We start from the raw sequence: 16,686 nt of genomic DNA on the forward strand, positions 1-16,686 counted from the left end.
TTTTGTTTGTGAAGGTTCTCTATGGGTAATCATTGCCCCAGTTGGGGGGAGGTGGGGCAGAGGGTGGGTGGGGCTGTTAAAGTTGGTTACAAAGCACTTGGAGCACACTATGTTTGCAACTAGGAAAGGGGCGGGCACAGAGAGACGTGATGGAACGCCAAAACGGCTACACACACATATATATATATACATATGGCATGGGAAGGGGAGCCATTACACTATTTACATCAAAATGGGAGACATAACCTGAATTAGCTGGAATGTGCACAGTTAGGGGAACCCAATTAAGCGCTGGAAAATACAACTCTACTATGAGAGACACAAAGCTAACATCCTGTACTTACAGGAAACCCATGCCCTCTCTAGAACGTGCGAGGGGTTTGCCAGGAACTGAGGTGGGAATCGATATTATACCGCTTAGTCCTCACAACACAGGGGGGGTAAGATTTTGGTTCACAGATTCCTCCCTTTCCAATGTAAACATACGAAAATTGGTTTCCGGGGTAGATATGTGCTGGTGTACGGCCTACTTGCAGGGTGCGAAGTGCTACTTATGAATATCTATGACCCGAACACGGACGACCCACAATTTTATACCGAGGTAATGGTGCAACTTTCCCGATATCCCCTTATCCCCATATTGTACGGGGGAGATTCCAACACTATCCTGGACTTGAACCTTGACAGATCCTTGCAAACACAACGGCTCTCACACAATCCGCTCAGGTTATCAAGGAGGGTATGCACTCCCTGGGACTAGTGGACGTCTGGAGAACTTTACATACTGACGTCCGCTCATATTCCTTCTACTCATCAGTTCACGACTCTTCCTCCCGCATTGATATGTGGCTCTTATTAGACACGTTACTTGGGGGAGTCTCAAACACGCATGTGTTTCCCTGCACCTATTCCAACCATTCCGCTGTCAGCATTACCCTATCATTACCATCACTTTCCAAGTCCCGTAAAAACTGGCGGTTTAAACCATTGGCACTGCAGGATCGCTGTTTTTGCATCCATTATAGATGACCACATCAGACTGTTTTTTGAGAAAAATGTGGGATCAGTGACTTCACCCGGTGTTGTTTGGGAGGCCTTTAAGGTCTACAACAGAGGGATTGCAATGGCCTCGGAGTTTAGTGTCCTAAAAATGATCCGGGCCAGTATAGAACAATGCAAGAACTGTTACGCTCACCTGGTATCTACGGGGACGCCACCCAGCCCTGGTTGGATGATTTGCACTCTCGAATCCTCTCCCGGTCCCTTGGTAAGGCCTCTGGTTAAAGATGGTCTGCAATATAGGAGAGCTGGATTCAATACCAGATTGTCTTTGTTTTCCCACCTCCCTTGGCCTCAACTCCTTCCTCCCCCTTGGGCCTTCTCCTCACCTTAATATTGTAGGTGGATTCTCCGTCCTGCTCCTCGTGGCAGGGGCGCGTAGATGTGGGGGGCGAGCAGCGACCAAGTTACTTCACTGGGGCAAGCCCCCCTGTGGGAATTCAGGTCTGCTGCGACTCCGTAGGTTTGCTGCTTCACAGTCTTATATGTAGTTCTTAGTTCGAATAATGTCTTGCTTCTTTCCTTTTAGGTATGGAAAGGTATTTTGGTGTTGTCATGCAGTTTGAAGATGAGCATGGGCTGGTAGGAGAAAGTGTTAGGGAGAATTCTCATCTATGGCTAATTTCCCTCACCTAGTGAGTCCCCCCCCCCCCAAGCAGCTTTGCTGGACTTCTGGAGTTTATTTTTTTTCCACTTGGTAAGAGTGAGAGCTTTTCCCCCACTCTTACCTGTGTTTTGCTATGTGTTTCTACCTGTTTTTGTGATTATGGACTCTGAAGCACACCACTTCAGTAGCCCTCTTCTTTTTGTGTGCCACACAGCACCTTCAGTGCCGTGACACAGGGTTGTCTGCGAGACTTCCCTCGACTCCATTTCTGAGGTGACTACCATCCCCTAGAAAAGGGTAAAGTTACCATTAACTTTACTTAGTCAATCTACCACAGATCCAGTACACCCCATTTTCCATGGAGTACTGGAAAGGGTTTAATTCGTATCCCTTTTTATCTGTACCTCCTAGAGCATTGTTTCGCTCTTTTAACATTTAGACTTGGCTGGTGGCAGTGGCATCTACCCTAACTTTTCGACCATGATTATATTAGATAAACGTGGTACTGTTCTTGGCTATTATATTAGCCTCGAACATAAACCCGCTTGACCAAATCGTCTTTCTTTTGGCTCTGGTTGGGTTTATTCGCCATTTCTTTTTGTTACAGTCCTTCTTGTGTCTTACTTTGCGCAGCAAACTAGGTTTGCCTTTTTTGTTCACTGTCTTTTGGCGGGCATCTGCTCAGAAGCCCTCCTCAAGGCGCCTAGGTGTCTAGGTGGGCTGAATGTGAGGGAGGGGTGTAGTCACCCCCTGCACATGGTATCCTAGGAAACCCAAGTCACACTTTGTCATGATTGGCCAGGGTAGTTGTCCGGGCTGGACAACCCCCCTGCTGGGTGATTGACAGCCAGGTTGTGTGAATGGGGGTTTTCCGCATAAAAGGCAGGTCTCTTGGGCTAGAAGTCAGAGAGTGGCCACTGGAACTACAACGAACCGAAGAGAGAACAATGGCTGCTGCAACTACCCCGTCCCGGTGAAGCCCTGCTGTAATCCTTAGCTATCTTCCCTTCAACGACTTAGCGAAGATCCAGTCCAGAGTCTTCCCTTGAACTTGGTGGGGATAACCAGCTCATTTTCTACAGCCAGAGGATCCTCTTCCTTGGTCGAAATCGCTGCACGTTGCTGTAGTGGTCCGGATAGCCACCTGAAGAGCCTCTCCTGTTTTTAAGGAGCGCACCTTTTATTCCTCGTCGCTGCTGCCGGCTTCATCCCTGTGTGGTGCAGACCCCCTTCAGACGTCCTCCTTCACAACGAAGCTCCAGGAATCGTGGGTCTGCGGGAAACCAACAAGAACAACTGCCAGGACACCAGCTGCACCATTGGAACAAGGTACTGTGTTTTACTTGAGGAAACTGGGTGAATCCCTTTTCTTCATTTCCAAGGCTTGCCCTTGTCTTCCCTCCTTCTTATAACTTTTGCTTCCGAACATTGACAATATCGAAGTACTTTTGGCTACGTTGAATCGTTAACTGTCTGTGTGATCTTCGGCAGCAGGCCCTGGTGTCTTTCGACCCTGGCTCTGGCCCTTTCACTTTTGAACTCCTGTCTCTGAGTGTTTCTTGATTCTGCCTGCCTAACCAAAATATTGCCTATGATTTTTGCCTCCAACTCCCTCTGGGTATCTCAGGTGCCAAGTGTGTTTTTGCACCGGTAACATTTCATGTCACGGATACGCTTTTATTTAGTAGACCGAACTGTCAAAAAGTGATCGCAATTGTGTTTGCAGTAACGTGTTTTGTGCCTAACACTGGTTCATTCAACACAGGGTACTTACCTTGAGACTTACTGTACAAAGTGAATTGGTTAGTTGCAGTATATTTAACGTGTGGTTTTTATTTGAGTTTAATAGAAGTGTTGTGTTGATAACAAATGGTTTAAAAATAAATGTACTTATATTTTTTACCTGAAACCTTGAGTCAGTGTTTGCTTGAGTCACAGTAATTGTGGTCCCTTTGTGTAATCTCTGCTACTGCTTATATACTCTTGAGATAAGCCTGGCTGATCCGCCACTGCTACCACTCTGACGTAGTAGTACAGGCTTGTACTAAAGGTAAAACTTGTATTGTTACCTGTAGTCTTAATTGTGTGTAGTGGTCCCTAAGGACACTGCACAGGATTCTGCCTAACAGAAAGCGTGTAGTGTGCAATGCTGTCCGATAATTCTACAGATTCTATGGACAACTGTACTCCTCCTCCTCCTCCTCCTACTCCTCCTCCTCCCCCCACACACACAGGTCTCCCAACACAAGGTGATTAGCTATTGAGATTAGGTTGCTTTGCATTTGTGTACAGAAGAGGAAAGGGAGAGGCTGGGCCGCCCGTCCTCCCTCGAGGAGATCCATGGGGCTATTAGGATTCTGCCTAACAGAAAGCGTGTAGTGTGCAATGCTGTCCGATAATTCTACAGATTCTATGGACAACTGTACTCCTCCTCCTCCTCCTCCTCCCCCCACACACAGGTCTCCCAACACAAGGTGATTAGCTATTGAGATTAGGTTGCTTTGCATTTGTGTACAGAAGAGGAAAGGGAGAGGCTGGGCCGCCCGTCCTCCCTCGAGGAGATCCATGGGGCTATTAAAACTCTCCCCTCTGGGAAATCTCCCGGGCCTGATAGATTCACAGCTGAATTTTACAAACACTATGCTGCAAAACTGGCCCCCTACTTGCTACAGATGTTCTGGCTATAGCGGTGGTGCTGCTCAAACCAGATAAACCCCTCCCCTCTACGACTGCTTTTCCTACCGCCCAATATCTCTCATTAACTTCAATAAAATACTGGGCAAAACACTGGCATCCCGACTGGCACCCTTGATGCAAACAATGGTGAAGGCAGCACAATCTGGGTTCATCCAGGGGAGCGCCACTTCTTTGGAATACAGAGGATGTTTGGGCTTATCTACGTAGCACAAAAGGAGAACCCGATAGTGGTCGCCCTACTGGACGCTACCATAGCGTTCTATTCGGTGGAATGGCCTTTTCCTGTTTACGGTGATGGGTAGGAAGCGGATAGGGGAACAGTTCCTAGCTATGGTGTTGCTGCTTTATACATAGCCCGTCGACAGGATTAAGGTGAATGGTAAGATCACACCAAATATACAAATGGTAAGAGGTACCCGGCAACGGTGCCCTTCTGTTACCGTTATTGTTCACGCTAGCGGAGAAAATGAGGGAGAACCACTTGCACAGTGGTGTTCAATTGTACAAACACAGAGTGGTAATCTCTCTTTATGCAGATGACATGGCGCTTTTCATTAATGACCCCAGGCGCAATATAGACACTGTCATGTGCAATGTCGTACAGTTCGAAGACTTTTCAGCGCTCAAAGTCAACGCTACTAAATCGGTCCTGTTCCCGCTAATGGACAGCGTGGAACAATACCTAGTTGGGTGTGGGTTTCAATGACATACCGCTCAGACCCGATACTTTGGAGTCAATATCGCGCCTGACGCATGCATCCATCCTATACAAAAGCAAATACCAGAGGGTGCTGGAGCAGGCTAAGGGTGCAATGGACGGAGGGTGTGTGGGAGGGGGACCTGCCTCTTAATCTCTATGAAAAAATCTCCCTGATCAAAATGGTGCCGTTACCCTGGCTCTTATACATTTTCCTTAATGTCCCGATCGCAGTAACTGGAGACTATTTTACGAGACCTAAGGTCCGTGATACTGAGGTTTGCATGGGCGGGGAAACAGCCAGGATCTCGTGGGACAAGGTACTGGCACCGATACACGAGGGAGGCTTGGCGCTATCTGAGTTTGAGATGTACTACAATGTGGTTCAGGCAGGGTTTCTTCTTTACTGGTTCAGTGGTCAGGAGGGATGTGGAGGAGGAGCGTGCGATTGCGGCCCATCTCTTCTGCAATCAATTATCCTCACAGCACCACACAGGGCATCCCCCACAGATAACATGGTAGAGCTGACATGTAGGGCATGGACTTGTATCTAACATAAATCCAAAGGTGAATTCCTGTATTCTCCCGAGCTGCCGGTCATATACCCGCCTGAGTTCCCCCTTCCCAGCGAGCTAAATTTTGTTAACCTTATGAAACGTCTGAAAGTGGATTGCTATCGAGACCTACTCCCCGGAGGGCGATTCATAACACAGGAGGAGCTGAGAGCCAAGGGGGAGCTCAATCCATGACCAGCAACCCACTAGACCACCATGGATACGTTTGTGAGGTGGGGGGGGCTGCTTCAAGTAAGCAGCCCTCTACCCCCTCCCGCCCCCAAAGCATGGGTGCACATGCATGTGAACCCTGGGGCAGATGGCTGACCATCTGCCCCAGGGGAATGGTAAAAAAAAAAAAGTGAAATGATGGGAAAAGGGGGTAGGGGTGGGGGCGGGGGGCCACTAGCCACCATGGATTTGTTTACTGAATGAAAGGGGGGATGCCCCCCCAACCGAAGTAGAAAGGGGGCACCCCTTGTAACCCTCCCTGGGGGCAGATATCTGCTCCTAGGAAGGTGCATCTGACCACAGGGAGGGATGCATGAGGTGCCCCCCCCCTATCTGCCCCCAGGGAGTGTTGCATGAGGTGGGGCCCTCCATTTGGGGTGGGGGGGTTGAGGGCCACCCCCCGTTGCAGTACATCATTCGCTGCCAATTTAGAGTGGCCCTCAGCCCCCCCTAAAAAGCAGCCTGTGAATTTGTATTATTTTTTTTGTTTACCCAACTTCGCTTGGTGCAGATGGCCACATTAGTGTGCCAATTGGCCCCCAGGGTGCCCAAACCCTACTGCCCCATCTATTGGGGGGCCTGCCCCACCTTTTGTGGTGGCCCTCTCCCCCCCCACCCCAAATGGCTGGAGGGGGGACACCTCATGCTGCCCTCCCTGAGCCTCCTAGGAAGGGCTGCATGATGTGCCCCCCCCCCTCCTCCGTTCGGTGTCCTTATGGGTCTAGTTGCCATTCGTGTTCCTCTGGTAGGGGATCTCTGCTTAGAGAGTCTGCTAACGTATTGAGTTCCCCTGGAACGTGTTGAGGATAGGAATATCTTCAGTTCGAGTGCCCATTTCCAAATCCGTTGTGCTAGTTTGGACAGATTTGGAGAGTGTGTGCACCCCTGTTTGTTGATGTAGAACATTGCTGTTGTGGTGTCAGTGAGGATTTGTACTGACAGAATTGTACTGTGAAATGGCTTGCCCCAGGAAATTAATTTCTAACCAGTGTTGACAGACGTAGGTATATACTGCCAATTAGTCTACACTCCGCTTTCAGTCAATGCTGTATTGGTGGCTATTTAGTTTCAGAGACTGTTTGTGGCACAAATGATAAAATGAAACATTTTTCTTTCATTTCAAAGCACAGGCCCCATCCAACTAGTTAAAAAATAACATTTCATTTGTTGTGAGCAAAATTGCATAGATTAATTCACTGAGCAATGATGCAGATTGGCGAAAAAGCCATAATCCGTGGTGTTACTGTGCCTACCGGTGTGCACAGCAGGAACATGATACTATCGAGTATCTAAACTACCATAGCCAAGCTGTTCACAAAATATTTCAATAAATTGAACCACATGTCAATATTCCATTAATGAAAATTAATTTCATGGGCCTACAACAGACCACATCTTACAGTGCTCTTCATATTCCTCGCCATCTTCGTTGGGGAAATTCATGCATATGTGTTTTCGCAACTGACGGGAGTTTGAGAATTTCCGACTACATTTTCTGCACTCCAAACTCTCGGACAAGGTGTCGGACACCACTTCGATTTCCGGCTCAGGTTGGCTTGGCTCTAGAGAATCGATGGTGACATTATCTGCTGCGTCCTCATCTGTATAGAATTTCTTTGTTGAGCCTTTTGGCCTCCCCCGTTTTCTCTTTACACCTATACAATCTAAGAAAATATAGACAAGAAGGAAAGGTGGCGTTTTAAAAAGATTATGCATTATAAAAAATACAACATTACATCAAAAATACCAGGGCACAGATTAGACAACTATGTTTCAAGGACATTTAGAAGTAGGCTAGCCACATAAACAAAATTAAGTATGATAAACACTATGCCCCAATTAATAGACATATTTCCAATAAAGATAGTTTGAGTTCCAGAGGGTGGAGCGTGACAAGCGAAGGATGTTTTACAGGTCCTATTTTTGCAGAGGAGTTAGGATTGAAGCCGGTTGGTCGATTTGCTGCACGAGGGAGGAGCTTGTGTAACCAGATATGTGGAGGTTAGCCGCCAGCTAACAATTCTGTCAGTACAAATCCTCACTGACAGCACAACAGCAATGTTCTACATCAACAAACAGGGGTGCACACACTCTCCAAATCTGTCCAAACTAGCACAACGGATTTGGAAATGGGCACTCGAACTGAAGATATTCCTATCCTCAACACGTTCCAGGGGAACTCAATACGTTAGCAGACTCTCTAAGCAGAGATCCCCTACCAGAGGAACACGAATGGCAACTAGACCCATAAGTCGTAGATCACCTCTTCTCTCAATGGGGTTACCCTACAAAAGATTTGTTCGCCACAAGCAAAAACAAGCAATGCCCAGACTTCACGTCTCGGTTCCCACAACCAGGCTCCAAGGGGAAAGCCCTTTGGATGAACTGTTCAGGGAGGTTCCCTATGCTTTTCCTCCCACTCCTCTCATGAACAAGGTGGTGAACAAGATTCACAGGGAACAAGGGATGCTCATCCTAGTTGCTCCCATGTGGGTGAGACAGCCATGGTATCCACATCTGCACAAAGTGGCGATGTGCAATCCCAGCAAACTCCCGGGCCAGACATACCTACTCACCCCGCACGGGGTAACAACAGTGCACCCTCAACCACAGTCTATGAACTTGGCAGCGTGGCTCCTGAAGTCATAGAATTCGGACATCTTTAGCTGCCACAGAGGTGTATGGACATCCTAAAGGAAGCAAGAACACTTAACACTAGGCACTGTTATTTCGACAAGTGGAGGTGATTTGTAGTTTGGTGCCAGTCTAAACAAATAAACCCCATAGAATGTACTCCATCTCACATTCTAAATGATATGCTCCACTTGCAAAATTTGGGGTTAGTCTTCAACTCTATAAAGGCCCACCTGGCGGATTTATCGGCTTACACCACCTCCCACAATCAAGTATCGTGGTGGAAGGTACCGGTCATTAAAGCATTCATGGAGGGAGTAAAACGACCCCACCCTCCCGTTTCTAACCCACCGCCAGGATGGGATCTCAATGTAGTACTCGCTAAGCTCATGGGGGAACCCTTCGAGCTGATGCATAAGTCAAGTCTTAAGCACTTGACCTCAAGACTGCCTTCTTAGTGGCTATTACTTCTATAAGAAGAGTTGTTGAATTACAAGCATTGTCAGTGCAGGATTCTTTCTTTACCATACACAAGAACAAACTGGTTTTACGCACTCATCCTAGGTTTTCCCCGAAGTTCATCTCTAAATTTCACGTAAACCAGTCCATTGAGCTACCAGCCTTCTCCCAGAACCCCACCAGCTCAGCTGAGTTTAAACTCCACACACTAGATGTAAGGAGGGCGGTCCTTTACTATGTAAACAAGAACAGATCGCTGAGGAAAACAGATCAACTGTTTGTCTCCGTATCACCAGGCAGAGAAGGAGACCACATTTCCAAGAATGCCATCTCCAGAAGGATAGTCAGATGTATACAACTGTGCTATTCTCTATCAAACAAGACACTGCCTTTCACACCAAGAGCTCACTCCACAAGAAGCACATGAGCCACTCTGGCTTTCATTGCAAAAGTCCCCCTAGACAGCATTTGCAAAGCAGCAACATGGAGCTCAGTACACACCTTCACTCAACACTACTGCACTGACACACATTCCAAGACACACAGGTGAGACAAGCGGTTCTAAAACATCTGTTTGCCAATGAACCTTCTCACAACCCACCACCTTAGCTTAACACTGCTCGCTAATCTATGCACAGCATGTGATCTAAGCAGATTCCACAAGCCTCAGAAGGGATACATTACTCACCGTAATCGTATTTCTTTTTTATTTTTTTTATTTTACTTGTAACAATTAGTTATTTACACAACTCTAATTACAAGAATTAAGACAATAACTTCATCTTCTTTCCTTATCATCTATCGGCTGTCGTGTAAGTTCATCATTCCCCTACTGCTCTTTCAGGTAGGAGGCTTGTTTTTAACATAGGGCTTTCTCCAAGATGTTATCAAGAAAGTCTACCAAGGCACAGATTGATTTAACATTATTTCCGGCTACCAACATACACCACAAATGTTCAGTTTGTTGAAAGGTTGATGTTAAATGAGGAAAGAAAAATGCCCGCTGAGTCCCCATATGGCCACATTCAGAGACTAGATGTTTGAGTGATTTTGCTTCGTTTTTACAGAACCTACATTTATTATCATCTATTTCTTTATAATGTCTCAGGTACATCATCTCTTTGGTTTTATATATATTCAGCCGAAATCTTAAAAATGTATTACGATTGTATCTTGATGGAAATCTTGTTAAGTATTTGGGTATCTTGTCTAGAGTATTACAAGTCAAGCCTAAGTTAACTGAAGATGGCATTGCTTCACGTAGTTCTTCATTTTTTATCCAATACCAGGATCTCAGTTTTCTTTTGGCAATCTGTGGTGTATTACATACAGTCTCCCAAGCAATGTCCATGGCCGCTAGTGACTTTCTGATTTTCATAGCCCATACATGTATCATTCCAGAATAATATGTGGCCTCCATTTCTTTTAAGATCTCATAAGCTGGAGCAACTATGTTTAAGTTCATTTTTCGTAACAAGACAATGGACTTCCATAGAATCAGGCCATCTACTGGATCAAGGCCTAGTTCATGTCTTATTGCTACGATGGACACAAAAGTTGGAAGGGCTAAAACTCCTCTCCAAAATTGGCCTTCCAGAACTGCCCAAATACGATTACCGATGTTTAATCCTGCCTCTGCCCCGTAGGTCAAGGCAGGAATGACTTTGTCGATAGAAGGTCATGACCGGAATCAAGGTAAATTTGCCAAATTCATTGTGCAGGCTTTTTCCCTGAAGGGTGAAAGCAGTCATACGATGCTTCAGATCTAAAATCCACTCTTGTTCTCCGATTGATTTGTTTATTTGTATCCCTAGATATCGTACAGTTTGTACAATCTCAATCTTTTCTCCTGATGCGTACCAACTGAAATTCTCAGCCAATCTTTTCTGCGATGACCCGAAAGACATGATCTTTGATTTCCCAGCGTTTATTTCCAAACCATTCGTTTGCAGATACAAAACCAACGCTTGTATTAGACGTTGTAGTCCAATTTTAGTTTGATCGAATAATACAATGTCGTCGGCATATGTCGCATAGCTAATTGGTTGGTTGTTTACTTTATGGGGAAAGCAGCGAATGCTCGCAAACGCCTCCGGTAAGTCAGCAATATATAACTTAAATAATAGGGCTGCCAAGGGGCAGCCCTGTTTCACTCCTTGGGTGGTTGGAATTTCTTTCGTCAAGGTACCTTTGTTATCAATGCAGACTTTTATTGAGGTTCCTGTGTGTAGGGCCATAAGTGGATGAAGAATATTTGGAGGACATGACCATGATGTTAATTTTTTCCATAGATTTGTACGATTGATTTGGTCAAAGGCCTGCCGCATGTCTATAAATGCTACAAAAATGTTTCCCTTATTTTTCATTGCTTCAAGCTTGAGTATGTTTACAATGAAAAGATTAATTTCTGTTCCAACATCTTTTGTGAAGCCTGTTTGTCGCTTATCCAATAGATTGTTGAAAGAAGCCCATTTGGAGAGTTTTTGTTGTAAACATGTAGCAAAGATTTTGCCTATTATATCCAAGAGGGCAATTGGGCGATAGTTGGCCGGATTATCTCTATTGCCCTTCTTGAATATTGGCACAATAATTGCAGTCCTCCATGAACTCGGTATCATCTTGGCTGCTGAAATTACTTCAAACAGGTCTACAATAAAGTTGGCCCAAAGTTCCTTTTTCTCTTTTAAGAGAACATTTGTTAACCCATCAGGGCCTGCTGCACGGGAATTCTTCAATTGTGTTATTTGAGTGATGATTTTTGCTCTAGATTCACATACATCCCATGTGGCCGGTGGAGTCAGTTGTTCTTGGAAGCTCGGAGCTGAGGTGTTTTTAAAAACTTCCCTAAAGTGTTGTTCCCAAGTTAGCTTCGATATTCCATTGATTAAACCAGATTCCTGGGTATGATTGTTATTTAAAATCTTCCAGATATCTCGTGAGTTTCGCTGAATAATTAGGCCTAACATTGTTTCAGCCCGTTCTTGCTCTCTAATTATCTTGAAAGATTTTAACCAATTTCGGTATTTGGTTTTACAATTTTGGATTTCCTCTTTTTTCTGATTAGAATTATTTCCTTTCTTGTTAATTTGTCTGATGCTTTTGATCATTTGTTTCTTTTGCTGGTTTACCTGTGCACTGTATATATATTTTTTTTGAATTTGAAGAGGTTTGTGGGTATGTTTTGTTGCAGTGCCAAATTGAATTAACAGAGGAGCATAATTTATTCTATAAGAAGTAGTTGTTATGTCATCCTTAAGAACATCTCTCAGCTGACAGATGTGATAGTCTTTGATTCGCAGCCTGTTCAGACCCTCATTCACCTCCAGTGGTAAGCCATACTGCGCTGGTGTTATGCGCTGTTCTAGTATACAGAATAGCTCCAATATGCTATGATCACTTACAGCTGTTTTGCTTATGGACTTTTTTGTAACTTTCGACCAAAAAGAAGCAGAAATCCAAAAGTAATTAATATTTTTCGGCTTTTATCTCTATTCCAAGTATAGTTTGGGGGAATGTCGCCTTGAATACAACCATTGACCATCTCGCAATTTATGGATTTCATCGCTTCCAACCATTTATCTCCTCTCGTTGGTACTACAGTTGATGCAATCCTATTTTTGGAAGATTTTTCGAGCCATGAAAAGTTAAAGTCTCCACATATTATTATGATGGTCTCCAAGCTTGATGTTAAGCAGGGATCGATAATTGCCGTCACTGATTTAATAAAGCTTGCAGAGGAGATCATAGCCGGATTCCAATATAGGTTAATAATCAGTAGTTGTGGGGAGAGTTTATTTTCCCCCAAACTCAGCTGCACTAGTGATCCAAGTACAAAAAGGTTTGGCATAAATGTTTGAATTACCTCCCAACCATAAGCATTATTAACCATTGTGATTAAACCAGAAATAGGTCTCCCACGCTGATGCTTTCCTGCTTTATTTAAGACAATTGTGTAACCATCTTTAGATGGTACTTCTCGGAGCCACGTTTCTTGAAGACAGATGATAAAATTATTTACTAAGACCTTAGGGAAATCGTTAAATAGATGAAGGAATCCTCTGGTGTTCCAAGAGAGGATCCCACAATTTTCTGTGCCCATATTTGCTGATGGTTATGTTTGTTGATTTTTCTGTGATGCAGCTCGTTTTATGATTTCATCATAGTTTTTCCAGGTAGATTTAGTTCCAGCTCCACGTTCTCGCGAAGAAAATTGATTCCTAGATTTTTCACGATGATAATCATTTCTTGATTTTATTTCATCACTTTTCACATAATTTGATAAATTCCTCTTTGAGTGTATTTCGAATCCATAGGATAGTAATTCATCTCGTGCAGCTAAAAGGGTTTTTTCTACTTCTGATGAATTTATATGTAAAAAGACTGTTAGCGGATTTCTCTGAGATATATTCAACGATTAGAATGTCTTCTGTAGAGATGGTACGTAGAGAAGGGATGATATGAAATAGTTTCATAACATTTCTTCTATTTAAGTTAACATCTTTATCATCAGACAACACATTTTCCACTCTGATTTTCCAAGTTTGGTATTTGGAACTAGATTGACGTCCATCACTTTCATTCATTCTTATTGAGGTTCGTTTGTTCCGCTGAGCAGCAGTCATTTTAGGATTGAAATTTTGAGGTGATTCAGATACCATTTTTATGATTTGAATCTGCTGTGTATTAGACCGATTAAATTCCAAAGAGTTCGTATCAGAAGTTGAGGGAAACATAGTGACCTTTCTAAGCCCTTTTACCTCAACACGTATTTGTTCTCTAGCGTGTGAGTAAGTTGAGAGGTCACATAGATCCACTGATTCCTCGTCTTGTGCTGTTTTTTCAGAATTAGAGTCTAGGCGAGCACGCTTATTTGGATTTTGTTTCTGCATTGAGGCAAGCTTTACATCATTCGGCTTACTCCGTAATTCTTTTGATTGCACAGTGGTGACATTAACTACAGACACCTCATTTGTAGGGCGTTCAAAAAGCGCAAGCTTTGGAGGAATCACTATGTTCCTTACAAATTGTTTGACATTAGAATTGCGTATTTTTACCGAATTGTTTGATAGCTTTTTTGGAGCCAATCGTACCTTTTTTGCAGACAATATTGGTGCCTTTGAGCTATCAACTGGAATGTTCTTAGCTCCACCTTTAAAAATGTCAAACGAATTTGTAGTCCTCGGGGCAGATGGTAAAATTTGATTTTCAATCACACTACAAACCTCCAGTGCTTGTAATGGACCTACAAACTCTGTAACCGCATGAGTCAAATCTGTTGTTTCTGCATCACCAGAGGAAGCCTGAGTTTCTTGAATTTGTGCTGTTGTTAATGTCCCCCTATCTGCGAGAACCCCACTAGTATTTATAATAGGACAGAACAGCGGGGCTACAGAATTAGATTTGGTTTTTTCTGATTGAGCTAGAGTTTCCTGAAGTCGTGTATTATTCACGTTGATACAGGGGAGCCCCACTTGTGGAGTGTTCTTTGAAAGATGTAACCAAAGCCGATACGGAGTTTGTACTTTTTGGAGCGAGAGTAGTTCGATTTGAAGTGGCTGATCCACTTACATGCTCCGGGATTTGTTCTGTATTTGCCGGGGTATTATGCCTAACCCATTTCATACATTCAAGCGTTGCAGCCATTAAGGTGGAATTATCCGCATGGGTGCTTGCTAGGAGATCTCCAAGGCGATATTGCCATTGTGAGGACGTCTCTGCCTCTCTGTCCATTCTTTGCAGCAGAGCATTGTTCATATGTTCCATCGTGTCCACTTTTGAGAGAAGCTGATTAATTTGCAAACTCTGGTCTTTTATGGCCTCATTTAGACTCTCGTACAATTTTACGAAAGGAATGAGCGCCAGAGAGGTGGCGGCCAATACATTATTATGAATTTGAATGCCAGCTGCAACTGACAGGTTAGATTTGTTCAATTGTTCCTGTGCAAAAGTTGCAGATGAAGATTTTGCGTGGTTTCATGTGTTTGTTTAACCATAGACTCTCGCCTCCTCCTTCGTTGCTGTAGGGACTCATCTTCTGCCTCGTCTTCATTCATTTGATTTAAACTCTCCATCCCAGCAGTTGTTACAACATTATTGTCACCAGAGGTAGTGCAGTCAATTACTGAGCTGTGGTTGGAAAGGTTCAGGTCAGGAAATCCAAATTTAGAATGATGACAGATATTACTAGAGCTACATCTGTTTAGTGCAGAATTTGTATGCTTAAAGTTGGATTTTTCACCAAAACTCTGTATCAGCTTTTCTTTGATGGAGTTGTAGTCAGCAGTTAGCCTCTCTGTCAAACGTGCCTCTCGTCCTGCCGGGTCAAGAGCTTTAATTGAAGTCTCCAATGTTGTTATTCGGTTTGTTCCTATATTTATCAAATTAAGTTGAGGTGCTGTAGAGGTTGCAGATGGACTCCTTGTTCCCACCCCGTATACTGCTCCGCCACTATTTGCAGTTGTAAATAAACGAGGGTGTGACGGATAACGCTCTATTAAACTCTCTTTTCGGCTTTCAGCTCCGGTTTTTGAGAAACCTAGAGAGGCTTGTGGTGACATTGCCACATTAAGTTCGGCACCTTGAAATTTCGCTGATGCCAACGTCATGGACGTCATTGCTCCTTCATTTGTTTGAGATACATTGTATAAGTCATTTTTATCTGCCTGCCCAATCGGTTGGTTTAAGGGAGGCATAAATATGAGATTTGTCTCATGTAAGGTATTTGCAGGCACTTGGATTGACAGTAACTCTGAATCCGTTACATCAAAGGGAGACTGGGACGAGGAAGTATTTGCCTCGATCACGTTACCCTGCATTCTCAAATCCGTGAGTCGGGTCGTAAGACCAGTGTAGAGGGCTGAAGGCCGAATTATTGAGATTTCACATTTATTGCATTTTCCCACTAGTAATGTTTCATCCAAAACTTCTAATCTTTCATGTGCCTGAGCATATTTCGTGTATGCAGCACTAAGAGAGCTCTTTTTTGTTTGCATCGTTGTACATGATGCACAAGGCAATAAAAGTGTCAGTTGACATGCTGCATTCGGAATCAGTTTCAATCGACAGCGAGTAAGTAGATTGTCCTTACTGATAAAGTTTTCTGTCAAGGTAAGCAAAGACCTTACTCTATATAATGGCGATGTAGAACATGTAATTTCCGGTTGTGTCATTTGAGGCAACGTAGACATATTTAATGTGATATTTCTTATCTCATTTGCTTCATTTGCCATCGAGGTATTTTCCTCAAGGGTACTTGACAGTGTCTGTAGGGGATGGTCTGACCGCTCAGACTGTAGTCGAATTTTCTGCTTTTGACGTGTTTGGGGGCTCATCGTCTAGGTTATCGGTTTGCGTCCACTGCGTACAACAGCCGTAAAACAGCCAGTGGGCTTCTTTCCACCGGGCTTACAGCCACAAGGGTGGTTGCCTCCGGGTTTTGAAGTGGAGCCGGGTCACGTGATGCAGTCACGTGCTGTATGACACGCCTCCTCCAGGAAGCGCGTGGAATGCCCGTGAAAACCTCTGCCGGGTCGTATTGCAAATTTAGATAAGGACTGAAGTCTGCTTCTGCACGGCACACGGGCAGAGATATTTCCTGGAAGTAAACGCTCACACTGAGCGGGCGGCAGCCTCCGGGTTTTGAAGTGGAGCCGGGTCACGTGATGCAGGCACGTGCTGTATGACACGCCTCCTCCAGGAAGCGTGTGGAATGCCCGTGAAAACCTCTGCCGGGTCGTATTGCAAATTTA

The 16,686-nt window shown here is 44.3% G+C and overlaps 1 protein-coding gene across 3 annotated transcripts in view; it reads right to left on the reverse strand.

Annotated features, from left to right (window-relative positions):
- Nucleotides 1-16,686, reverse strand: part of ZFAT (zinc finger and AT-hook domain containing) — a 1,636,156-nt gene that overhangs the window by 1,321,397 nt on the left and 298,073 nt on the right. For all 3 annotated transcript variants that reach the window (XM_069621667.1, XM_069621669.1, XM_069621668.1), the window contains one exon: nt 7,246-7,509. In XM_069621667.1, the coding sequence (XP_069477768.1) occupies nt 7,246-7,509 (264 nt within the window). The remainder of the gene's footprint in view (nt 1-7,245; nt 7,510-16,686) is intronic.

Source organism: Ambystoma mexicanum, chromosome 5q (assembly GCF_040938575.1).
Source record: "Ambystoma mexicanum isolate Mex_15411 chromosome 5q, UKY_AmexF1_1, whole genome shotgun sequence".
In the NCBI taxonomy this organism is placed as follows: Eukaryota; Metazoa; Chordata; class Amphibia; order Caudata; family Ambystomatidae; genus Ambystoma; species Ambystoma mexicanum.